The 27,468-nt window shown below is 37.8% G+C and overlaps 1 protein-coding gene across 1 annotated transcript; it reads right to left on the bottom strand.

Moving 5' to 3' along the window:
- Positions 1 to 2,633: 2,633 nt before the first annotated feature.
- Positions 2,634 to 27,214, bottom strand: COQ3 (coenzyme Q3, methyltransferase). Its single transcript, XM_070796038.1, has 7 exons — positions 26,549 to 27,214; positions 16,691 to 16,817; positions 15,008 to 15,160; positions 12,604 to 12,703; positions 7,624 to 7,866; positions 4,264 to 4,423; positions 2,634 to 2,987 (listed from the first exon to the last, which is right to left on the bottom strand). Exons 1-7 carry the CDS (start codon positions 26,655 to 26,657, stop codon positions 2,767 to 2,769), a joined length of 1,113 nt encoding a protein of 370 aa, XP_070652139.1. The 5' UTR covers positions 26,658 to 27,214; the 3' UTR covers positions 2,634 to 2,766.
- Positions 27,215 to 27,468: the final 254 nt, after the last annotated feature.

Genomic DNA, 27,468 nt, shown 5'->3' with positions numbered 1-27,468 from the left:
TGTACAACACAGTGATTCAGTTTTTACAGGTTATACTCCATTTATGTACAAGCTGGATTTAGAAAAGGCAGAAGAACCAGAGATCAAGTTGCCAACATTCGTTGGATCATAGAAAAAGTAAAGGAATTCCAGAAAAACATCTATTTCTGCTTTATTGACTATGCCAAAGCCTTTGACTGTGTGGATCACAACAAACTGTGGAAAATTCTTAAAGAGATAGGAATATCAGACCACCTTACCTGTGTCCTGAGAAACCTATATTTAGGTCAAGAAGCAACAGTTAGAATCGGAAATGGTTCTTATATTCAATAATTTTATTTTTTAGATTCTACATATGATGTATAGTATTTGCCTTTCTTACTTATTTCACCTAGACCATCCATGGTGTTGCAAATGGCAAATTTTCATTCTTTTTTATGGCTGAGTAGTATTTCTGTGTGTGTGCATGTGTGTGTGTGTATAAAAACATCTTTGTCCACTCATCTGTTGATGGACACTTAGAGGCTTCCATATCTATTGTAAATAATGCTGTTCTGACACTGGGGGGCCTGTACCTTAATGAGTGTTCTCATTTTCTCTGGATATATGCCCAGGCATAAAACTACTGGGTCACATGGTAGTTCTATTTCTAGTTTTTTGAGGACTCTCCATTCCATTTTCCATATTGACTGTACCAATTCACATTCCCACCAACAGTATACTAGGGTTCCCTTTTCTCCACATCCTTGCCAACATTTCTTTGTAGACTTTTTGATGATAGCCATTCTGACTGATGTCAGATGGTATCTCAAGTAGTTTTGATTTCTTTTCCCTGGTAATTAGTGATGTTGAGCATGTTTTCATGTGTCTGTTGGCTATTTACATACCTTCTTTGGAAAAATGTCTGTTCGGGTCATCTGCCTATCTTTTAACCTGGTTGTTTTTTTGATGTTGAGGTGTATGAGTTATTTATATATTTTGGATATTAACCCCTTATCAGTCATATCATTTGCAAATACTTTCTCCTATTCTGTATACTGTCTTTTTGTTTTGTTGATGGTTTGTTTTGTTGCACAAAAGTTTTTAAGTTTAATTGGGTTTCATTCAGTTTTGCTTTCGCTTTCTTTGTTTTAGGAGACCCCCCCCCCCAAAAAAAAAAAAAAAAACACTGCTGTAATTTATGTCAAAGAGTATTCCACCTATGTTTTCTTCCAGGGTTATTGATTTTATATTTAAATTAATCTCTAATACCCATACTTCTTCTCCCCCGACACACAGAATGAGGAGACTTTGTTTAGTAATAAAACTAGTAGAATTCAGAGTAGGAGTCAAACTTTTAAATGAAATCCAATGGGCACTCCTGATTTTTAGTATCCTAATTAGACATTAGAAATTGAAGTTAAAATTCCTTTTAACACTTTAAGTTTCAGTTTCCTCCCTGAAACGCCACTGAGAACAAGCAAATGATAAGCTAAGGTGACTGGGAAGTGTTTGTCTGGTAAGCCCAATACAACAGGCATTGACAAAGAATTACAGAAGACATATGAGCTTAAAAGTGAGAAAGGCTAGGGAATTGCCTGGTGGTCCAGCAGTTAGGACTTTGCACTTTCACTCATGGGGCCCAGGTTTAAACCCTATTCAGGGAATTAAGATTCCTGAAAGCTGTGCAGTGCAGCCAATAAATAAATAAAACACATACACCAAAAAAAAGAACATGAAAAAGGCTAGAAAGTAAAAGCTGACTTCCTACATGAGTAGCATGCACTCGGTCTACGTCATTTTTGGTCAAAGTCCTTATACATTCTGGGCTTTCAGAAAAAGCCAAAGAATCATACTTCAAGGAGCATAAAAATATATTTCAAGTCAGTAACTTTAATTATAAAATGTTAGCTGAAGAAGAAAATCCTATAAATGAACTTTTAAATTGTTTAAAATTCCTTTCTACTTAAAAAAAAAAGGCACCACGACACATTTATAGAACTGTACAGAGAAATATGCCCAGCATAATCTGAATTTCCTGATTCTAATGTTTGATAAAACTCAGTATATATTTAACAATTTGTTTTTCAAAAAACAAAAATTTATAAGAAAAAATACATTTTATCTTCCCAAATATTAGTGGTATAAAATGATATTTGGTTTTCACCGGTCAGAAGCATAACTGCCTTTAACTAAAACAAAATAAAGAAGAATATAGATGATACAGATTGGTTAAATTAAAACATATTACAGTATATATATATATATATGTGTGTGTGTGTATACATGTGGGAAAGATGTTATATAATCTGTAAGATGAAGTGAAACATGTATACCCTAATTATATGACAAAGCCTTCCCAGGGTTGCTCAGCAGTAAAGAATCTGCTTGCAATGCAGGAGACAGGTTTGAATCCTGGATTAGGAAGATCCCCTGGAAAAGGAAATGGCAACCTACTCCAGTATTCTTGCCTGGGAAATCCCATGGACAAGAGGAGCCTGGAGGGCTACAGTCCATGGAGTCGCAAGAGTCGGACACAACTTAGCAACTAAATAATCATCATGTAACAAAGGGTGAGGAACTTAAACTTCTAGATCACATAACACCTCATCAAAACATTTTTTTATCCACAGAATAATCCCTTGAAGGTAGTTATTAGATGAAACAGCAAAAGCTTTTATCCAAGGTTTTAGCCCTTTTTATTGACTTTTTCTTTATGATCCTGTCTCAAAAAACAAACAGTATATATTCTGTGTATTTGTAAACATCAGACTTTCAAGCCATTATACTATAGTCCTTAGAAACACTTCATTTCTTCAGGTCTTCCTGCACACCTGAGTTGGTGGAGGCTTCAGCTTGGAGCTCTTCTGCTTCCCCCTTTAAAGCAAACTCGGCAGGTGCTGGTTGTTCCTGAAGGCTGGATTTCAGGGCATGAGCTGCATAGTTAAGGCTAGTGTTTTCACTCCAATGCCAGTAACCTGAGAAGGGGTTGTAGAGCATTCCCACCACAGTTTGAACTGACAGACCATCTAAAAAATATATATCAAACAGAGTATATTTAACAAATATTTACCTTCTACATGCCAAGAGTTTCATACAACTCTCCATATTAAAAAAAAAGGGGGGATTTCTAACTCAACAGACACAAATATTTTGTAACCATTACAGCTCATTCTTTACTGCAACAGAACATGATATTTGGAATTGGGTAAGTGCTCGATAAATGTTGGCTGTTATTAGAAAATACTTGCCAACAAGTGACTATTCCAATCAAGCACCTTTAAAATATTTTTTCAGCTTCATTTCCAACAATGTTAACTTGCAGAAATTACTACATTTCATTGAACAAATAGTAAAATCAAGTTTATTGATATACTGTTATATGAACAAAAAGCATGAAACACACATGAGTCTAAATACTCCAGAGGAATACTAAATGCCAAATAAATGAACAGACCAATGTTGTTACTTGACAGGAATTCAACAGATAAATCAAGTCCTCAGGAGGTGTAAAGTAGGGCTAGGAATTACAGGGAGCACAAAAATGGATTCACAGTCTTGTCTTCAAGGAACTTATAGCCAGAAAGATATTACAGATACCAAAATAACCATGCTACAAGGCATGTTGTAACTGGTATGAAACACTACATAAAAAGGGACAAGTTCAAAATATAACTGACATGGCAAAGAGTTGGATGCGACTGAGCGACTGACGCGCGCACACCTGCACGCACACACTGGAAGGAATCAGGACAGATAATATGTAAGGTAAGCTGATTCAAGAATGACCTCAACAGGACAAACTGAGGATATGTAAATAAAAGACATTTGTACCTAATCCTTAAACAAGAGAGAGCTAAATAGCCAAAAAGGATTCATTGATCGTCTATGATTTGCTTGACCCTGGGTTAGGTGCCACAGGTGAGAGAGAAGAGGTATGTAATACCTAATCCTAACTTTAAGGAATTATGATCTAGTTGAGGAGAGATAACCAACATCCAAAGAAGAGTGGCCTAGTTCATTCAGTACTAGGTTCTGTGATTAATAATCATTGGCACATTAAAAGGCTTCCCTGGGAGCTCAGCTGGTAAAGAATCCACCTGCCATGCAGGAGACCTCGATTTGATTCATGGGTCAGAAAGATCCCCTGGAGACGGTAATGGCTATGCACTCCAGTATTCTGGCCTGGAGAATTCCATGGACTGTATAGTCCATGGGGTTACAGAGAGTTGGACACAACTGAGTGACTTTCACTTTCAAAAGTACAGTTAGGCCTTGAAAATTGGAAATATTTTTAATACTTACTTGATTCCAGAATGCTCTCTAGCTTTTCAGGTGAAACAAACTTCTCCCAGGTATGAGTACCTTTTGGTACAATACCTGCAATTTGCTCTGAAAAAACAATTCCCAAGGCATAGGACAGCTGGGTTTTGTTGATTGTAGTAATGAATAAAGAACCATCAGGCTAAAAACAATATGAACAGAAGTAAAATTTTATATGTCAGGAGTATCAGCTAGATAAAAGCTTGGCTTCCCTCGCCCTCCTCCTCCCTTCCAAATAATTTAAGTGCAGTTAAGATACACAAGTGTAAATAAAATATAATTTACCAAAATAATATTTATTTTCCTCTTGGGAAATTCGTTGTTATAGGCAGTCCTCTATAGATGCACTTACTGAGTTTATGCAACAGTGCTTACAACTAAGTCCTAAAATCATATGTTACTATGACTTATGTTTATATTAAATACACTCTTTTGTACATACCAAGCACTTTATAATAAAAGTACAGAAATGAGATGAGGCTGCTCGTCCTTGTTACATGTCCACACTGATGCTTTAACGTGTCAACACTGCCTTCTCTTCGGGGGAAGCCAAGCCTGCCTGAACTGTTTGGCACAGCACACAGCCCCACAGCTTGAGCAGGCCAGCAAGGCCGGTGAGTGTTCTCTGACAAAAGCATTAATGATTAAGGTATGAAAAGTGTTTGGGCTTCCCAAGTGGCTCAGTGGTAAAGAATCCACCTGCCAAACAAGAGAAGAGTTCAATCTCTGGTCCAGAAGATCCCCTGGAGAAGGAAATGGGAACCATCTCCAGGATTCTTGGCTGGGAAATCCCAGGGACAGAGGAGCCTGGCAGGCTATAGTTCATACTTAGCACGCACACGTGCATATTTACTCCCACAAATGGCAAAAACATTAATGGCTCTTTTAAACATTCTAATTAGCATCTGATGGAGATAAAATGCCCCTCCAAGATAATCATATTAAGATACATATATATATATATATATATATATATATGAAAATATCTCAAATACCACTCCAAACCAAAAATAAAAATGATGAGAAAAGGCCCTGAAATATTGGGATGTACCCTTAAAACTAAAATATCAGACACTATTTCATGACACATTGTAACACTTCTCTGTAAAACTTTAGTATTCTAAAATATCATTCAAAATCACTTATATGTCAATTATATCTCAATAGAGCTAAGGGAAAAATCAATTATAAATATCTAATCTGTGTTTCTGGAGAAGGAGATGGCACCCCACTCCAGAAATCCCATGGACGGAGGAGCCTGGTGGGCTACAGTCCATGGGGTCGTTGAGTCGGACATAACTGAGCGACTTCACTTTCACTTTTCCCTTTCATGCATTGGAGAAGGAAATGGCAACCCACTCCAGTGTTCTTGCCTGGAGAATCCCAGGGACGGCAATCCCAGGGACAGGTGGGCTGCCGTCTATGGGGTCGCACAGAGTTGGACACGACTGAAGCGACTTAGCAGTAGCAATCTGTGTTTCATAAAATCTTATTCTAAGGAAACAGTGGTGAGTATTGGTTATTTATTTTTTTTAAAAAATAAGCTTTCCATTAAAGCAAAAATTAGTTTGAAATTCCACATTGCCAGTATTCCTAGTATATGTGAAAGACTCTCCATCCATACATACTGACTGAGGCACTACACAAAAAGAAATAATTCAGGAGTTTTGCTTGGAAAATAGGACCTATGCCTAATAAGGCTCATTTAAGAGGGAACACCATCAAGAAACAACACACACTGAAGGAGACTACGGATACATGGTAACTAAATGCAACACAGAATCCTGGATTGGACCCTGCAACAGAAAAACGACATTAGTGCAAACATGAATGAAATTGAACAGGGTCTGTAGTGTAGTTAATAGTATAACATCAATATTAATTTTGTAGCTTTGAAAAATATACCATGGGCTATATTCAGGGCTAGGACTGTGGTGAGGCAAGTGAGATGCCTAGAGCACAAAACCCAAGGGGGTGCTCCCTCTCCGGGGTGTCAAATGCAGGATTGGCACTGACTAGTGAGTGCTGCCCCGGACATCATGCCCTGGGTACCACACTTGCTCTTACCAATTCCTACCCTTACTATGTAGGATGCTAACAGTAGGACACATGGGAATAGGAACCCTGTGTACTGTCTTTGCAACATCTATAAATGTAAAATTATTTTAAAAGGAAAAGTATATTTTAAAAGCTCTGTTTAGAGAAGGGGGCAGCAGAGGATGACACAGTAGATAGTATCACCAACTCAATGGACATGAATTTGAACAAAATCATGGATACAGTGGAGGACAGAGAAGCCTGGCGTGCTGCCTTCCATGGGGTCACTACAGTCAGACACAACTTAGAGACTGAACAACAGCAACAAATTTAGATAAAGGCTAAGCATTTAATCCTTTGAGCTCTTGAACTTAGGGGGTTACCTCTTGAATATATAAACAACAGAACTGGAACCACCTTCAGAGGACTAAGTCTGTGGCAAGTTACATAAGCAAAATAATGTAATGGAAAGAACCAGACTTGAAATAAAAAGATGTAGCCTTATGTCCCACGTAAGTGCCTAGTGACTTTGACTTAAAGACCATGTGACCTTTGACATCTCTCGAATTCTGATCTTCTCCAGGTCAAAGGAGTTCAGAATGCCTGCCTTACCCTCTTCACCTGGTTGTAGGTAAGATCAAATGAGATTATTTGTATCAAGTGCTTCCCTGGTGGCTCAGATGGTAAAGAATCTGCCTGCAATGCAATTGACTGAGGTTCCATCCCTGGGTCAGGAAAATCCCCTGGAGAAATGAGAGGCTACCCACTCTAGTATTCCTGCCTAGAGAATTCCATGGACAGAGGAGCTTGGCAGGGTATAGTCCATGACAGAGAGTCAGAGACAACTGAGCGACTAACACTTTCACTTTTCTTTCCTTCTTTTAAAGCTGGTAACTATTACACATGTCATGTATATAGAGTGACTTAACAAATGCTGGCTAACCAGTTTATGCTAATTATGTTTTTTATTTTAAAGTATTAATCCAAATTAGTTTCTTAGTAATTGTCATTCAATGCCTATTAGGTATTTAATCCAAATTATACCAAGGGAAAAATACCACTGTAAATCTATTGTTTGTATTACAGTGTTCAATACCATGAGTTTTCAGGATCCCTGGACATCAAGATACTGAATCTGGAAAACCCCAGGACTCAGGGCAAGCTGAGAGGCAGAAATAATCTCTAGTAGAGATGTTGTCCCCAAATTCTGTCTTCCTGGCTTCAAGTATTATAAAACATTTATTGCTATGGATACATACATATACTCAAAAGAAAAAACAAACAAGTAAACTCTGCAAGTCTTACCTTTAACACTTGAAAGCAGCACTGTATAAATGTTTCTAGATCAATCACATGTTCTACAACTTCAGAAGCTATGACAGCATCAAACGTTTCTACAGTGTCTTTCACAATCTCCTCCAGGGAACACGTTCTGTATTCTATCCTCTTATCCAGGACTGGGTCGAATGATTTATGGTGCTGTGCTGTTTTAATGTTCTCATCCACAGGATCGATTCCAATGACTGAAGCCCCAAGCCGCCCTAGAGGCTAATGGCATAAAAAACCGTTACCCTCAGGAAGAAAACAGAACACGTTAGCAATAAAAACCTTCTCAAAAAGGAGACAAGATTAAGCATGAGGGGAATTATTGGAGATCGTTTATGGGTATGTGGAAGTTCAATATACCATTTTCTCTAGTTTATATGTTTGATAATTTCCATAATAAAAAGCTTAAAAGTGAGAACAATAATCTCAACAACAAAAAACTTATTAAGAACTACTTACGAATAGTAAGGAAATTTTTGTCTACATTCTCTAGATATATTTATAGGCATATAGTACAACATTAAAATATTTACGAAGTGCAATAAATGAAACATGTCATTGTAAAAAGAGCAAAATTTTGTAGTATTCAAATTCTCTAAGGAACATTTTCTCTCCATAGTTTCTCCTGTGACTGACTAGAAACGACTCTTCACAGCCAATTCTTTCAACCTCTTTCAACCATGGACATTTGATCACGTCCATGACATGCCTAAGTTTTTAAACACAGCCTTAATTTTGACCAAAACACTGCACAGCATTTATTTTATAAGTCCTTAGTTAACAAATTAAAAGTGAAAATCAAATTATTTTAACTTGGAGACATAAGATCTGTAATAATACACTGAAAAAGCCAGAGAACACATACAGTAAAAGTGTACTCACTTACCATTTGATACACCTCATATTCTTGATTCTAAGGGATGTATTTTCACATATTTTACATTTCCTGAAATTTTATAATTGATGTCAAAAGAAACCAGCCCACTGCCATATGAAGAACACATGTTCTATGCATATGGAAACTTAGTTATGCATCAAAGGTCTCTGTTAACCTCACTGTCAACTTGCCTGTTATGACCTTGACAGTAAGACACACCCCTAGATCCTCACTGATATTTGACTCCTACCTACACTGTTACTTAAAATACCTTTCAAAGGTCTGCTTACCATGCAGCATTGAAACAAAAAGTTATTGTGCTAATAGAAGATTACAAAATTTACTCTAAGCTAATCGAAAAAGCAAGAGAGTTCCAGAGAAACATCTATTTCTGTTTTATTGACTATGCCAAAGCCTTTGACTATGTGGATCACAATAAACTGTGGAAAATTCTGAAAGAGATGGGAATTCCAGACCACCTGACCTGCCTCTTGAGAAATTTGTATGCAGGTCAGGAAGCAACAGTTAGAAGTGGACATGGAACAACAGACTGGTTCCAAACAGGAAAAGGAGTACGTCAAGGCTGTGTATAGTCACCCTGCTTATTTAACTTCTATGCAGAGTACATTATGAGAAACGCCGGGCTGGAAGAAGCACAAGCTGGAATCAAGATTGCCGGGAGAAATATCAATAACCTCAGATATGCAGATGACACCACCATTATGGCAGACAGTGAAGAGGAACTAAAAAGCCTCTTGATGAGGGTGAAAGAGGAGAGTGAAAAAGTTGGCTTGAAACTCAACATTCAGAAAACGAAGATCATGGCATCTGGTCCCATCACTTCATGGGAAATAGATGGGGAAACAGTGTCAGACTTTATATTTTTGGGCTCCAAAATCACTGCAGATGGTGACTGCAGCCAGGAAATTAAGACACTTACTCCTTGGAAGAAAAGTTATGACCAAGCTAGACAGCGTATTGAAAAGCAGAGACATTACTTTGCCAACAAAGGTCCGTCTAGTCAAGGCTATGGTTTTTCCAGTGGTCATGTATGGATGTGAGAGTTGGACTATGAAGAAAGCTGAGCGCCGAAGAATTGATGCTTTTGAACTGTGGTGTTGGAGAAGACTCTTGAGGGTCCCTTGGACTGCAAGGAGATCCAACCAGTCTATTCTGAAGGAGATCAGCCCTGGGATTTCTTTGGAAGGAATGATGCTAAAGCTGAAATTCCAGTACTTTGGCCACCTCATGCGAAGAGTTGACTCATTGGAAAAGACTCTGACGCTGGGAGGGATTGGGGGCAGGAGGAGAAGGGGACGACAGAGGATGAGATGGCTGGATGGCATCAATGACTCAATGGACATGAGTTTGAGTGAACTCCGGGAGTTGGTGATGGACAGGGAGGCCTGGCGTGCTGCGATTCATGGGGTCGCAAAGAGTTGGACACGACTGAGCGACTGAACTGAACTGAACTGAAAGCAAATATTGTTCACAGGGAGAATAAGTATTCTTCCAAGAACTCTAGAGCACCTAAAAAGGGGAGAGCCCCCAAAGCCTGCAAGACTCAAACATTTTGATACTGAAGCAAGTGCAAAAGGACAGCTTATCAGTACATTTAAACCAGTGGCAACTGACTAATATCCTGGGAGGAAAGAGACAACAAAATTTTCAAAACTATTTGAATGACCAGTGCTTTTTTTCTTTCTTTATAAATTGAAGTATAGTTGATTTACAATATTATATTAATTTCAGGTATATAATCATACAGTGATTCAATAGTTTTATAGAGTACACTCCATTTAAGGTTATTATAAAATAGTAGCTATATTTTCCTGTGCTATATAATATATCCTTGTTGTTTATTTGCTTTATATCCACTAGTTTGTACCTCTTAATCCTCTTATACCTATCTCGCCCCTCCCCACTTCCTTTTTCTCACTGGCAACTACTAGTTCTCTATATCTGTGAATCTGTTTCTGTCTTGTTATATGCATTTGTTTATTTTTAAGACTCCACATACAGTATTTGTCTCTGACTTATTTTACTAAGTGTAATAGCCTCTAGGTCCATCCATGTTGTTGTAAATGGCAAAATTTTCATTCTTTTTTATGGCTGAATAATACTACAGTGTGTGTGTTTATGTGTGTTGTGTATCACACCTTCTTTATCCATTCATCTATTGATGGATACTTAGGTTGCTTCCGTATCTTGGCTCTTGTAAACAATGTTGCTCTGAACACTGGTCTGTCTGTATCCTTTCTAATTAGTTTTCCATTTCTTCAGATGTATGCCCAGGAGGAGAGCTGCTCAGTCATTTGGCAGTTCTATTTTTAGTGTTTTGAGGAACTTCCCCACTGTTTCCTGTATTGGTCGCATCAATTTACATTCCCAACAGCAGTGTCCTAGGGTTTCCCTTTTCCCATATCCTCACCAACATCTGTTATTTGTAGACTTTTTAATGATAGCCATTCAGACTGGTTTGAGGTGATATGTCAATGTGGTCTTGATTTGCATTTCTCTGAAGATTAGGGATGTTGAGCATCTTCTCATGTGCCTGTTGGCCATCTGAATGTCTTCTTTGGGAAAATGTCTATCAGGTCTTCTGCTAGTTTTTCAGTCAAGTTGTTTATTTGTTGATGTTGAGGTGTATGAGCTTTAATGTATTTTGGTTCAGTTCAGTTCAGTCGCTCAGTTGTGTCCAACTCTCTGCGACCCCATGAACTGCAGCATGCCAGGCTCCTTGTCCATCACCAACTCCTGGAGTCCACCCAAACCCATGTCCATTGAGTCGGTGATGCCATGAAACCATCTCATCCTCTGTCATCCCTTTCTCCTCCTGCCCTCAATCTTTCCCAGCATCAGGGTCTTTTCAAATGAGTCAGCTCTTCGCATCAGGTGGCCAAAGTATTGGAGTTTCAGCTTCAACATCAGTCCCTCCAATGAACACCCAGGACTGATCTCCTTTAGGATGGACTGGCTGGATCTCCTTGCAGTCCAAGGGACCCTCAAGAGTCTTCTCCAACACCACAGTTCAAAAGCATCAATTCTTCAGTGCTCAGCTTTCTTTATAGTCCAACTCTCACATCCGTACATGACCACTGGAAAAACCATAGCCTTGACTAGACAGACCGTTGTTGGCACAGTAATGTCTCTGCTCTTTAATATGCTGTCTAGGTTGGTCATAACTTTCCTTCCAAGGAGTAAGCATCTTTTAATTTCATGGCTGTAATCACCATCTGCAGTGATTTTGGAGCCCAGAAAAAAAAATGTCAGCCACTGCTTCCCCAACTATTTGCCATGAAGTGATGGGACCAGATACTAAACCCATATCAATCATATCATTTGCAAATACTTTCTCCCATTTAGTAGGTTTAGTAGGTTATCTTTTTGCCTTGATGATAGTTTCCCTTGTTGTAAAAAACCTTTTAAGTTTAATTAGGTCCCATTTATTTATTTTCATCAGTGCTTCATTTTTGTGTAAAAAAAAAAATTCCTCACTACACTTTTCTGAAATATTTATATACTTTTAAGGAAGTAAAAAGCATGTATTAAAAAAAAAAAAAAAGCATGTATTACTTTTATAATCATAAAAATATTAAAAACATTATACTTTTCCATTTTTAAAAAATGAACAATATTATTTCTTAAAAGGATAAAAGAGGGGCTTTCCTGGTGGCTAAGTGGGAAAGAATCTACCTGCCAATGCAAGAGACATGGGTTCAATCCCTGATCTGGGAAAATCCCACATGGCCTGGAACGACTAAGCCTGAGGGCCATAACCTGCGCTCTAGAGCCAGGGAGTTGCAGCTATGGAGCCCCCATACCACAACTACTGAGGCCCGCATGCCCTAGAGCCCGTGCTCTGCAACAAGAGAAGCCACCACAGGGAGAAGCCTGCACAGCACTAGAGAGTAGCCCCTGCTCACCACGACTAGAGAAAAACCCATGCAGCAGTGAAGACCCAGTGCAGCCAAAAATGAATAAATAAAGTAAGTGGGGAAAAAAAAGGATAAAAGAGGCATAAACCCACATCTCAATTTTTTTCCCAGTTAAAAATGGCAAGAAAGCCGTAAATCACTTACTTCTGTTAACAATCCACCACCACAACCAACATCAAGAATCTTCATCCCAGACAAAGGTTTTCCTGGCTGGTGAGTAGCAACTGTTCTTAAAAGATTGTCTCTTTAAAAAAATTCAAAATACATAAAAACAGATTATTAATTTTATCAATAAAGTCTTAAAAGTGTATAATTTTCAAAGAAATATTAAACTGTTTTTAATCTATTTAAGACTATTGATTTGGGGGGTAAAAAATCTTTTATTTTCAGCATAAAATGATATTATGCTTAATTTATAAAACATTTTTAGTAATCAAAAGCAGGAGGTTTAAAGTAAAGCTCTTGAAATAATCTAGTAATAATTATGACTCAATTATTACTTTAGTAATAATCTAAAGAAAACCTTTAAAAACAATCTCATTTAGATTAACCTAATTTTATTCACTTGAGATATCATGTCACCTGAGACATTTACTAGCTACACTGTTAGTATTTGCTAGATTCATTTCATATTAGCAACAAATAGGCTATTTTTACAGGGCTGAGAAGCAGCAGACTGGAGATAGGTATTTTCAGAATTTGTCTATATTCTCTTCTAAATTGAGTCTCCTTTAATCTTCTAAGTTAGTGGTGTTTTTATGATCACATAAACAGGCATCCAAATCAAGTAAACTTAATTCTAAGATAATCATAATAATACTTTCCCATATACACAAATGTAAGCACACACATATATACACCCATACACACACACAGATACATATAGCCAAAATATCATAAACTAAACTTTTAAGTTGGACTACTAATTACACTTGGAATTCTAATTATACTTATAGTTGGAATTCTAATTATACTTATATTAAAATAAATATTTTATGTAATAAGGACATCTTAGGATATCTTTTATTGCTATTCAAATTAGTTGATTTCTAAGAAAAACCTACATAGTGGTTAAGGAGATAACTCCGGAATGTTAGAAAAGAAAGGACCCATTTCAAATGAAGTCCAATCTATTCTTCACACATTGGACAAAATGACTTCTTTACATCATAATTCAAATCATACTGCTCCCTTTCAATGGTTTTAATTATGATTAGAACAAAATATACACTTCTAACCATAATTTGGACTGCCCTGGATGGTCTTATTTAGTGTGATGTCTTCACTAAGAGAGTCACAGTGGTTGGAATAGAGTGGTTCTCAAGCTAAGTATGCATCAGAATCACCTGGAAAGTTTCCTAAAACACAGACTACTGCTGCTGCTAAGTCACCTCAGTCATGTCCGACTCTGTGCGACCCCACAGACAGCAGCCCACCAGGCTGCCCCGTCCCTAGGATTCTCTAGGCAAGAATACTGGAGTGGGTTGCCATTTCCTTTTCCAATGCATGAAAATGAAAAGTCAAAGTGAAGTCGCTCAGTTGTGTCCTACTCTTAGCGACCCCATGGACTGCAGCCCACCAGGCTCCTCCATCTATGGGATTTTCCAGGCAAGAGTACTGGAGTGGGGTGCCATTGCCTTCTCCAAAAACACAGACTGCTGACCCCCAAAGCAGTAGGTCCCTCATGAGACCTGAGAATTTTGTATTTGTAACAAAATCACAGGTGATACTGATGTTGCTAGTCCAGGGCTAATCTTGAGAACCACTGATTGAGCTTAACAGAATGACATTTCTGCTTTTCTCTGCCTTAGTGTTTCTGGATCCGCTAATTCAGTGGTAGCAAAAACACGCCAGTAGTTTCCTTCTTGCTGCACTAATATCAACCAGCAAAACCAGTCAGGAAGTTCCTTAAGGGCAGTCTGATCTGATATTCTGGGTCGATCACAGAGCTTTGCCCTATCGGCTACTGAAAAATGTTTAATGAATGAATAAAGGCATGGACAGAAGAACGAATAAGCAATTTTGTGATAGGTGGGTTCTGATGAACCCTTGCCCTAGCAAACTCTAAGTTCCTGAAATACATGAACTATGTTTTGAATGATGAATACCTCAGCAGCTCTTATACTCTTACAGAGTCTAGACCCCAAGCTCTGTACAAGGTTAAGTTCTCAAAAAATTTGTTGAATTGAACTTTCTAAGTAGCATTCCTTTTATCAAACTTCCTAAATGTCAAAGATGCTATAAAATGACCTTGATGCCATAGGATCATAATTCCTTTTCATATGGATTTAATTCTAATTAATTTGATAATAACCAAAAATACTTCTAGTTAATTTATGAAAGTAGTCTAGAATTTAAGTGGTGTTATAAAAAAAATTAATAGTTTTGAATAATGGACACTGAAGAGAATCCTCCTAATTTCCAAAGCAAACGTAAAATGCAATGTTCTTTGAACCTAGGCATAAACCAAGAGAAAAATGAACTTGAAAGAAAATGAATTATTGAAAAGAGCTGTATTTTAAAAGGCCTAGAATTTCTGGATTGTTACCTAATGAACGGCACCCTCAGGTCATTCATAGAATGAAGAGGTGCATATACTCCTTGCTCGTCCCACCACCTGTGAGCCAGGGCCAGGAAGGTCTTCATCTCATTCTTGTCTACAGTGGTTCGTGAAGTACTGTATGGTCTTGTCCAAGGGAGCCTAAGAGGTCATTAAGAAGAGCCAGGCAAAAATTACCATTTAAAAAGATGCAGCATGGGATATATTAAGTAGAAAGATACTCTAATTTATAATTTATTAGATTCTAAACACATATATTGTTCATTTTCTGATATTTCAAAACAAGTTTTCTTATAATTACAGTGCATATATATATATATATATAAAACAAATTACTTTGCTTTCAAAGTAAGTTACAACAAAAATGAAACTTTATAAAACTTGGACTTTTGGGTCACATAATAGTAGCAGCTGTAGTAGTGGAGTAGTAGTAGTAACTATTTACTGATCACAGTTTCTGAAACATAGTGGGTGCTCAGGAAACATCTGTCAAACAAATAATCTGAAGGGGAAGGGCTAGAAGAATATACAGTTCACCTAAATTTTTTTTAAATCAAATGGGATCAAATAGGGACTAAATAGGGATCACACAGACACTACACCAGGTCCCATATCAAAGCACATGATAGAAAAATCCCCCAGAGGTTCTTGGGTAACAGAATAGGTTGTTAGGTTAGCATTGGTAATGACATTTAAATTTGTACTTTGTTTTTCTTAGCTACACAGAGTACATTCTATACTGATTACTCACTATCCTTTTAAGAATTAAATGTCACTTTTCTTTAACATTATCTTATGAATATTACCCTCTTTTTCATGCTTCATGCAAAGCCTGGGTAGTGAAGGACTAACTTACAATAGAGAACAGCAGGTGGTTGCTCAGTTGATCAAGAATGATTTTACAGACATCCAATCTCAAAGGAACTCATTCATTTATGAGAAGTAGAAGCATGCATTTGGAAAACAGAGCTCATACCTTAACTCTAAGCAATATTTTTCACAAGGTTAGAAACTGGTTTATAATATATGAATACATGAAGGTATTACTTTGATTCAATCTTACTATCTAGAATGTATACTTAACCACTATATATTTATGTTGCACCCAAAACATTTATGATTTAAGCAATGTGTTATTTGTGTCTTGTCATAAGGATATTACGAGGAAGTAAAAGTAGTTCTCCAAGTAATATAGTCTTAAATTAAAAATGAAAGCTATCACTGAATATGGATGAAAAGTGAGCACTGGATTTATACTATATCCAAATTTTCTGCGGGTTTGAAATTTTTCAAATTTAAAATTTGTTGGAAAAATAAGAATATTTAAATAAACAAAAGCTACCTTAAGGCCTTTCCTGGTGGCTCAGATGGTAAAGAATCCACCTGCAACGCAGGAGACCTGGGTTCGATCCCTGGGTTGGGAAGATCCCTTGGAGAAGGACGTGACAACCCACTCCAGTATTCTTGCCTGGAGAATCCCACGGACGGAGGAGCCTGGTGGGCTAAGTCCATAGGGTTGCAAAGGGTTGGACACCTCTGAGTGACTAAGCATCTTAATCAACCTTAATCAAACCACATGAGCTATACTGACAGTTTATTAAACACAATCAATACAAAACTATTATTATACATAATTGTGTAAATATTTGCCACAGTAATGAATAAACTTACCTATAACTTTTCATCCAATTCAGGCAGGCAAAAGTTATGCTATAGGATTTGAACCACATGATTCTGTTTTCATTGAAAACCCATGGTTTGATTTGTAGAATCCAACTGAGCTGATTCTTTGGATAAACTGAAAAAAGAAAACTATATGTCATTGTACAGTGTGAATCCCTGATATGTGTGTAACTGAAGAAACGATTTTATATGGCAATCTTGTATTACAATTGACAAACAAAAGGGGTTTTTTCTTAATTTTGTATTTTATTCTAAATTATATAAAAAAAAATCTTGCAGTCTGCTATCTAACTCTAATCAGACATTCCTGAAATTATAATTAGCAAAAATAAGTAATGCTTGTGTTAAAGTTTTTCATGCATTTGCTTTTATATCCACATAATGCTGTAAAAAATTATTAAAAATTACATTCAAATTAAAACTACATTACCTTTTAAGCTAGAGTAATATTAATTTTGAGATTATTTATCAAAACTAGTTCAAATTATCTCACTTTCATGTTAGCTACATGAAATTGATTTATACATATGCTCAATACTCTTTACAGAGGAAAAAAATGTGCACATATATATAATGTATACATATGTATATATAGTCGCTCAGTCATGTCCAACTCTTTGCAACCCCGTGGATTGTGGCCCACCAGGCTCCTCCGTCCATGGGATTCTCCAGGCAAGAATACTGGAGTGGTTTGCCATTTCCTTCTCCAGGGGATCTTCCTGACCCAGGGATTGAACCCAGGTCTCCTGCATTGCAGGCAGACTCTTTAACCTCTGAGCCACCAGGGAAGCCCCAATATTAATTTTGAGATTATTTATCAAAACTAATTCAAATTCTCTCACTTTCACATTAGCTACATGAAATTGATTTATACATATGCTCAATACTCTTTACAGAGGAAAAAAATGTGCATATATATATATATAATGTATACATATTATATATATAATATATACATAATGTATAATGTATATATATATATCTGAAAATAAATAGTTATCCAGTTTACAAGTTCCAATTTACACAAGCGCCTACTTCATGAATTACTCTGCAGCAAAACATACAGTTGTTCAATAAACATTTAAACAAAATAGACCTTAGAGCAAAGAAAACTACTAGGACATTACAAATTTAACAAAAAAAGTCAATGGTTTCTACACATTAACAATGAACAACTGGAAAGCACAATTCAAAATGTTCTTTCATTTAAAATCAGCCCAAAAAAGAATACTTCCATTGCTGTATAAATCCAGCAAAACATGTTCAGAGGTCTGTAACCAAAGATAACCTAATAAATGATGAAACATATGATGTTCATGGAGTGGAAGATTCAACATAAATCCTCCCCAAATTCATCTATATGTTCAACACAATTTCTATCATAATTCCAACAGTCTTTTTTTGGTAGTTATAAACAAGCTGATTCTAAAATTTATATAAAAAGGCAAAAGAGACAGAATAACTAAAACAATATTGGAAAAGGTGAATAAAATTGCAAGAATCAAATACCTAATTTTAGGACTTATCATAGAGCTACAGTAACCAAGGAAGTGAGGTATTGGAGGAGACACAGACTCAAATATCAGTGCAAGAAAAGAATGTCCAAAGACAGACCCACCCCCCAAAAAAAGTTTACCCAACTGATTTTTTTACAACAGTGCAAAAGCAGTTTAAAGGAGGAATAATGGTCTTTTCAATAAATGATGTTGAAACAATTAAATTTCATCAACAAAAAAGAAAATTTTGACCTAAATCTCACATCTTACACAAACCTGAACTCAAAATGATATAAATGCAAAATTATAAAACTTTTAAGATCTTCATGACTTAGAGTTACACACAGAGTTCTCATATCTCACACCAAAATCACAATCCATAAAAGAAAATATTGATTAAATTGGATTTAAGCAAAATTCAAAACTTATGCTCTGCAAAACACCTTGTTAAGAAAAAGAAAAGTCAAGTCAACAGAATGGGAGAAAATATTTGCAAAACATATATCTCATAAAGAACTGGTATCTGGAATATATACTCTAAACTCAACAGTAAACAGTAAAATGCAACAAAAACAACAAACAAAAATCTCCCACAGAAAAAACAAAACACAATAAGCAATACAGTTAAAAAATGGGTGTGGGTATTATAAAATGGGTATAAAAAGACATTTCATTAAAGAGGATCAGTCAGTTAGTTCAGTAGCTCAGTCGTGTCCAACTCTTTGTGACCCCATGGACTGCAGCACACCAGGCCTCCCTGTCCATCACCAACTCCCAGAGTTTACTCAAACTCATGTCCATTGAGTCCGTGATGCCATCCAACCATCTCATCCTGTGTCGTCCCCTTCTCCTCCTGCCCTCAGTCTTTCCCAGCATCAGGGTCTTTTCAAATGAGTCAGCTCTCCGCATCAGGTGGCGAAAGTATTGGAGTTTCAGCTTTAACATCAGTCCCTCCAATGAACACCCAGGACTGATCTCCTTTAGGATGGACTGGCTGGATCTCCTTGCAGTCCAAGGGACTCTCAAGAGTCTTCTCCAACACCACAGTTCAAAAGCATCAATTCTTCTGTGCTTAGAAGAGGATATACAGATGCAAATAAGCACATAAAGAGATATTAAGTATCAATAGCCATTAGAATAATACAAATGAAAGCCACTACATACCTCTCAAATTGGCTAAAATTTAACCATCCTTGATATGACCAGGTGTGGACAAAGATATGAAAAACTGGATCTCTTATATATTGCTAGTAGGAATGTAAAATGGTACAGACACCATGAAAAGGAGTTTAGCAGTTTTCAATAAAGTTAAACATATTTATCTTGCAGCTTAGCAATTGCATTCCTGCGCATTTATCCCAGAGAAGTAAAAATTTAATCCACACAAAAACCTGTACATCAGTTCTCATAGCAACTTAATCCATGCTGCTGCTGCTGCTGCTAAGTCACTTCAGTCGTGTCCGACTCTGTGCAACCCCAGAGACGGCAGCCCACCCGTCCCTGTGATTCTCCAGGCAAGAACACTGGAGTGAGTTGCCATTTCCTTCTCCAATGCATGGAAGTGAAAAGTGAAAGTGAAGTCGAGCAGTCGTGTCCGACTCTTAACGACCCCATGGACTGCAGCCTACCAGGCTCCTCCGTCCATGAGATTTTCCAGGCAGGAGTACTGGAGTGGGGTGCCATTGCCTTCTCCAAACTTAATCCATAACAGCCCCAAACTGGAAACAATCAAAATATCATATAGTAGGTGAATGGTTAAACAAACTGTGGCATATTCATATCATGAAATACTACTAAGAAATCAAGAGGAGTTAACTATAGATATATGCAGAAAGTTGGATGGATTTCAAGGGTATTTATGCTGAGTACAGAACAATTTTTTCCAAATGCATATATTGTATGATTCCATTCATATAAAACTCTTGAAATGGCTAAATTATAATGGAAATAATATAATGTAACAGAAAACAGATCAAGGTTTAAGGCTGCTGGTAGGATCTGACTATAATGTAGCAGTACCAGGACTTTTGTTGTGATTATGGGACAGTTCCATATCCTGATTGTGGTGATTATTACACAAATCTCTATGCATAGTGACACAAACACACACAGACCCAAGGAGTACATGTTAAGGTGGTGAAATCCAAATAAGGACTGTAGTTTAGTTAATGGTATCATACCAATGTCAATTTCCTGGCTCTGACAACGTATTGTATTGGCCAAAAAGTTCATTTGGATTTTTCCATACAATGTAGTAGAAGTCCTAACAAACTTTTTTTGCCAGCCCAATAATATGGTTGTGTAAGATGTTATCACTGAGGAAATGGGTGAAGGGCATACGGAAATTCTCTGTATTATTTTTGTAACTTCTTCTGAGTCTAATTATTTCAAAATAAAATTTAATTAAAAAGCTACAAAATGACTCTCCTACTCCTGACTATATATCTATCCAATTTTCCTCTCCAGAGGCAACCAATGTTACTAGATTTGCTTGTAAGCATCCAGATACTCTATACATAGTTTATCTTTGTATATCAACTTCTCTCCTTTTATACAAAATACTGTAGCACAGTATACTCATTCTTCTGTACCTTGCTCTTTTCAGGTACTGATGTATCTTGAAGATTTTTTATACAATAGCGTATAAGAACTTCCTTTTTTTAGAGTTACACAGTAATCCACTGTATGGCTATATTTCATCATGTATTTAAGCAGTGCTCTACTAATGGATGTTTGTTTAGGCTATTTCTAATTTTGTGCTACTCCAAAAACATAAGATTGAATTACACAGGTAACTTCATACATTTTTGAGACTACCTGCATATAAAACCCCAAGAATTGTTGTGTCAACTGGCATGTGTATTTATAAATTTGTAATTTCCTTCACAGATGTTGAACCAATGCAATTGCATGGGTAATATGAGATACTAGGGATGGTTTTCCCACACTGATTATATGTTGATAGCCACCTATGCAATGTATTATCAAACTTTTTTATCTCTGCTAATCCAATAGGTGAAAATGGTATCTCAGTAGAGTTTCATTTTATCATGAGTGAAGTTAAGTGTCTTTTTTTTAAGTTTAATGGTGCTACAGGCAAAGGGTTAGTCACTTAGTTGTGCTGGCTCTATAGCTTGCCATGTTCCTCTGTCCATAGCATTCTCCAGGTAAGAATACTGGTGTGGGTTGCCATTCCCTTCTCCAGGAGATCTCCCCGACGCAGGGATTGAACCTGGGTCTTCTACATTGCAGGTAGATTCTTTACCATCTGAGCCACCAGGGAAGCCCCCAGTAGTGCTACAGGCTGAATAGTCCCTCCAAATACATATGTTGAAATCCTGACCCCCAAGGTGATGGTATTAGGTGGTGGTCTTTGGGCAGGATTAGGTCTTAAGGATGGAACTTTCATGACTAGATTTAGTGCCCTTATATAAAAAGACTGCAAAGAGTAAAAAGGATCTACCTATGAACCAGGGGTGTGAGCACTCACCAGACACCAAACTTTGGACTCTGCCGTCCCCAGGGCTGTGAAAAATAATATTGTTGTTTATAAGTCGCCTAGTTTGTGGTATTTTGTTGTAGTAGTGGAACTAAGACAAATGGTTATTTATATTTCATGTCTTGCCTTTTCATAGTCTCGAACATTCTTCTCCTGAGATTTTTATGTTTTTCAAATTTTGTCTTATAGGACTTTACAGTCTGGCCCAAATTAACTTCAGTGTTCTCAAAAAAAAAGTTTGTGTTTCTAGGCTTTTGCTCATGTTATTCTCTCTTCCATCATTGCTAGCTGTATTACTTTTTAAGACCCAGGTCAACTATCAACTCCTTTATTTCTTTAGGTAGGTAAATGAGCTATTAGAGAATTAAGTGGAACTTTCCTGATGGTCCAGAGGTTAAGACTTTGCCTTCCAACGTAGGGGGCGTGGGTTCAATCCCTGGTTGGGGAAGGAATACCAAAAAACCAAAGTTTAAAAAAAAAAAAAAAAAGCAGCAGCAACATTGTAACAAATTCAATAAAGACTTTAAAAGTGGTCCACATCACAAAAATATTTTTAAAAAAGAAGAGAATTATGTAAACTGTGATACATAGATAAGAATTTCCAGTTGACCCTTGAACAACTTGGGGGTTATGGGTGTCAAGGCATGCACGCAGTCAAAAACCCAGGTATAACTTTGTTGACAGCCTTCTGTATCTGCCATCCTACATGCCTGAATTTAACCAACCTCAGACAGTGTGGTAACTGGAGTACATATTTGCTGGAAAAAAAATCTGCATTTAAGAAAACTGGTGCAATTCAAACTTGTATTGTTCAAGGGTCAACTGTATAAGGTATTATCATGAAACTGACCCTCAAAGACTTTAATGTAGTCCTTGCTCTCTAGCCAGTGATGACCCCTATCTCCCTCTCACCCCATCTCATTTCTAGATAATTAGGCCTTCAGTCATCAGTATGGCCAGAATTCTTAACAGCCTTAAAAATCGCTTAGCCATAACTGAGAGAAACTAATCAAGTTTGTATTAACAGATGCTAACAATTCCTTCAAAGTTATTTGGCTGTGCTGAGTCTTAATCATGGCATGAGTAATCTTTAGTTGCAGCCTGCAGGATCTAGTTCCTTGACCAGGGATCAAACCCAGGCCCCCTGCACTAGGAGCTTGGAGTCTTGGCCATTGGACCACCAGGGAAGTCCCGTATCAATTCCTTCTTTATCTTGAAACTGTGACATTCTGGTATTTGAAATTTCAAAGGAATAGGGAAATTTTTATTTTATTTATTCAAAAAGTCATTTATCAGCACTTCTCGGGTACTTAGCTAACAGTGCAGAAGCCCTTTACCTGCCAATGCTGTAGTTCCAGCATTTGTCACTGTCTAGATTACTCTTAGGCCTCCCTGAGCCTCCACTCCACTTTCTACACAGATGCCAAGTGTTATTTCTTAAAAACAAGTCTGATTATGTTATTCCTTTAGTAATTTCCCACTTCTTCAAGATAAAGTCAATCCCAGGAGGTGTGTGTGGTCTTTCATGTACTTGTCATGACCTACAATGTCTCCTGTCTTATCCCTGGCCATTCTCTGCCCTCACTTGTAGCCCTTTATCCACACCATACTTCTCAAGCAACACCTTGCAGTTTCTGAGAAACCTCCTCACAGATAGTCAAGCTGGTCTTCTGGCCACTCCAACTCCTACAACTGGACAACTTTAAGACAGCTTCTTAAATACCTCGTTTAAGAAGTTTCCCTGACCCCAAATATCTATTTCTTTTATGTCCAACCCCCCAAATTGGAAATGTTTACACTGTATGTTTTCTAAATTTCTGATTATAAAAGACATACTTACTGAAAAATTACAAAAAGTATATAAAGAATGATAAAATCATAGATCACCAACTCCACTTCACATAATCACTGCTAAAATTTTAATATATCTCTATTCTTGCTGTATATCTCCAAGTTCATAATACAAGCTGATTTGTAGTTGTTTTTTTTTTACTGTTTTTAAAATTGACATGTAGTTAATTTACCACATTGTCTTCGTTTCAGGTGTACAGACAGTGACTCAGATGTATGTATATATACACACATATGAACATATACACATTCTTTTACAGATTCTTTTCCATTATAGGTTATTACAAGATACTGAATATAGTTCTCTGTGGTATACAGTAGGTTCCTATTGTTTTTCTATTTTTTATATATATATAAAACATATATTAGTGTGTATATGTTAATTCCAAACTCATTACTGATTCCCTCCTACCCCACTCCTGCTATCCCTTTTGGTAACTGTAAGTTTGTTTTCTATGTCTGTGAGTCTATTTCTGTATTGTAAATAAGTTTCATTTATATAATTTTTCAGATTCCACATATAAATAGTATCATGTGATGTTTGTCTCTCTGTCTGACTTACTTCACTGTTTGACAATCTCTAGGTCCATCTATGTTTCTGCAAATGGCATTATTTTTTTAAAGGCTGAATAACACTGCATTGTGTATATATACCACATCTTTTTCTGTTCATCTGTCAAAGGACACTTAGTCTGTTTCCACATCTTAGCTATTGAAACAGTGCTGCTATGAAAAATAGGGTGCATGTTTCTTTTCAGATCAAGTTTTTCTCCATATAAATGCCCAGAAGTGGAATTGCAGGGTCCTTGTTGCTCTTTGAACACAACAGACATGCCTCCACCTCAGGGTCTTTACAACTGCTGCTGTCGCATATCTTTTCCAGGTTATCAACACACCTCACTCCTTCATCTCGTCCACGTTCAAGTACATCATTTCATCCCTGATCATCCTGCTGACACTGAAACCCCTCAACCCATATGCAAGATCATATGGAACAACAGACTGGTTCCAAATAGGAAAAGGAGTACGTCAAGGCTGTATATTGTCACCCTGTTTATTTAACTTATATGCAGAGTACATCATGAGAAACGCTGGGCTGGAATAAGCACAAGCTGGAATCAAGATTGCTGGGAGAAATATTAATAACCTCAGATATGCAGATGACACCACCCTTAGGGCAGAAAGTGAAGAACTAAAGAGCCTCTTGATGAAAGTGAAAGAGGAGAGTGAAAAAGTTGGCTTAAAGCTCAACATTCAGAAAACGAAGATCATGGCATCCAGTCCCATCACTTCATGGCAGATAGATGAGGAAACAGTGGAAACAGTGGCTGATCTTATTTTTTAGGGTCCCAAAATCACTGCAGATAGTGACTGCAGCCATGAAATTAAAAGACGCTTACTCCTTGGAAGGAAAGTTATGACCAACCTAGACAGCATATTAAAAAGCAGAGACATTACTTTGCCAACAAAGGTCTGTCTAGTCAAGGTTATGGTTTTTCCAGTGGTCATGTATGGATGTGATAGTTGGACTATAAAAAAAGCTGAGCACTGAAGAATTGTTGCTTTTGAACTGTGGTGTTGTTTAGAGTCCCTTGGACTGCAAGATCCAACCAGTCCATCCTAAAGAAAATCAGTCCTGAATATTGATTGGAAGGACTGATGCTGAAGCTGAAACTCCAACACTTTGTCCACCTGATGTGAAGAGCTGATTCACTGGAAAAGACCCTGATGCTGGGAAAGATGGAGGGCAGGAGGAGAAGGGGACGACAGAGGATGAGATGGTTGGATGGCATCACCAACTCAATGGACATGAGTTTGGGTGAACTCCAGGAGTTGGTGATGGACAGGGAGGCGGGGTGTGCTGTGGTTCATGGGGTCGGGAAGAGTCGCACACAACTGAGCGATAGAACTGAACTGAATAATTAGCAATACTGAGCTTTTCATATGGTGGGTCACCCAAATGTCTTCCTCAGAGAAACATCTATTTAGGTCTTCACCTTTTTAACACTACATTTAATCATTTACCACGTGGCTTCACTTTGATTTGAACTATGATTTTTATTGAGGCAGCATTACTTTTCACTGTATTGACAGTAACACCTTTTCTTTTTTTTTTTTAAACTGCTTGGGTCACAGCTTGTGGAATTTCAGTCCTCTACCAGGGATTGAACCCTGTCCACGGCAGTGAAACACTGGGATCCTAATCACTAGGCCACCAGAGAACTCCCACAACTTTTCAATTCTGCTGGAGGCCTTTAAGTTTCCCAGTTTTTGTTCTTTATAACCTGATCTTAGCTCCAACTAACATTTTATTAAAATGACCTTTAGCTATCACTTCTTTAAAATTCAGTGCCTCGCATAGGCTATTTGTTAAATGAGTTTCATGCAAAGGATGAACTTAACCTTCTGGTTAATACTGGGAGTTAAATAATCAAACTGTCTTCTACAAGCATCAGGTTCAGTGAGGTATTTTTTTTATCTTATTTTCGCAGTTTGTTGAATTAACCTATTCATCAAAAAACAGAATAGCTGCCTTATACTCTGGGAAAAAAGGGGGAGGGGCAAGATATGTGCAAATAAAACACAAATACAAGACGATCAATAACTATAACACAGTTGGTGTCCTTTCCCGCTGAGGCAAAAGAAAAAAAGCAAAAGACCCTGCGACTCCAGCAACACAGTTGTCGCCGGCTACTAGGGAAGGAGCTCAATGAAAATAAGACAAAGGTCACTGAATATACGGCGGCAGACCGCGTGGCCTTCGCTCGCCTCCGCCAGGACCACTAGTCTTCAGCTACTTTTCCCAGCCTCTGGGAAAGGGAGGGTAAGAGCCTAGGCCGGGCGTTCAACACACAAGAAGGACTACCACCGAAGACACAGATTTTTGGCGCAACCCGTGTGGAACCCAGCGGGCCGTCCTCTACCGCGTCTGCGCAGAACAATCTGTCCGCTCCAAGGGCTTCGTGAGCGCGACACACACACAAACATACACACACTCACCCGCCGACGTAGTTAAGCGAGAAGAGTCAACCTGTGTGCTCTGGAATCCCGATCGAAGTGCTCCTAAAAATCGACTCCCGGAGGAGCTTAGCTTGCTTCCTCCCCACATCACGACAGAACGGATTCGCCTCTCTTCCGGTCCCTCCCACAAAAGATCCTCAACAGAAAGGTTCCGAGAGGCATCTTAGTCATGGTCACTGTGGTGGATATTATAGATGTGTGGCTGTAATTAGTGTTCACGTTCAATGTCAAACTAGGCTTTCAGTTAGACTATAGAACGCTTGCATTCTCATGTTTCACTATGCCTAATCCTATATGACCTCTCAAAGCAGCCATCAGACCACCTTCAAGCAGCCACTTAGAGCTGCATGAGCTAGCTTTTATTCCTGTATAGCTCTAATTATTTCATACTTAACAGATGTCTCCCAAGGACATTTATACTCCTATCCAGAAGACACTGACCCTAAGAGAATCACAAAAGGTCCGAAGCATTTCTTTCTTAAGGGGAATATTGTTCCCCCTTTCAAGGCACTCAAATGTCAGAGGGCCCGAAATCTAAATTGAAAATTTTATTTTCCGTGAGTGACCTGATAATATTCCAGACAGGGCACACAGTATGTAGCAGGGAACGGTTAAGTCACTCAGGCTAGGCAACTTCACTTAAGAATTAGAACAGGCAATCATTTACATTTTACTTCTGTGTAACAGCCTTTCCTCGGAGGAGGCAATGGCACCCCACTCCAGTACTCTTGCCTGGAAAATCCCATGGATGGAGGAGCCTGGTGGGCTGCAGTCCATGGGGTCGCTAAGAGTCGGACACGACTGAGCGACTTCACTTTCACTTTTCACTTTCATGCATTGGAAAAGGAAATGACAACCCACTCCAGTGTTCTTGCCTGGAGAATCCCAGGGACGGGGGA

This window comes from Bos indicus, chromosome 9, assembly GCF_029378745.1.
Source record: "Bos indicus isolate NIAB-ARS_2022 breed Sahiwal x Tharparkar chromosome 9, NIAB-ARS_B.indTharparkar_mat_pri_1.0, whole genome shotgun sequence".
NCBI lineage: Eukaryota > Metazoa > Chordata > Mammalia > Artiodactyla > Bovidae > Bos > Bos indicus.
This window is presented reverse-complemented; position numbering and strand designations above follow the sequence as displayed.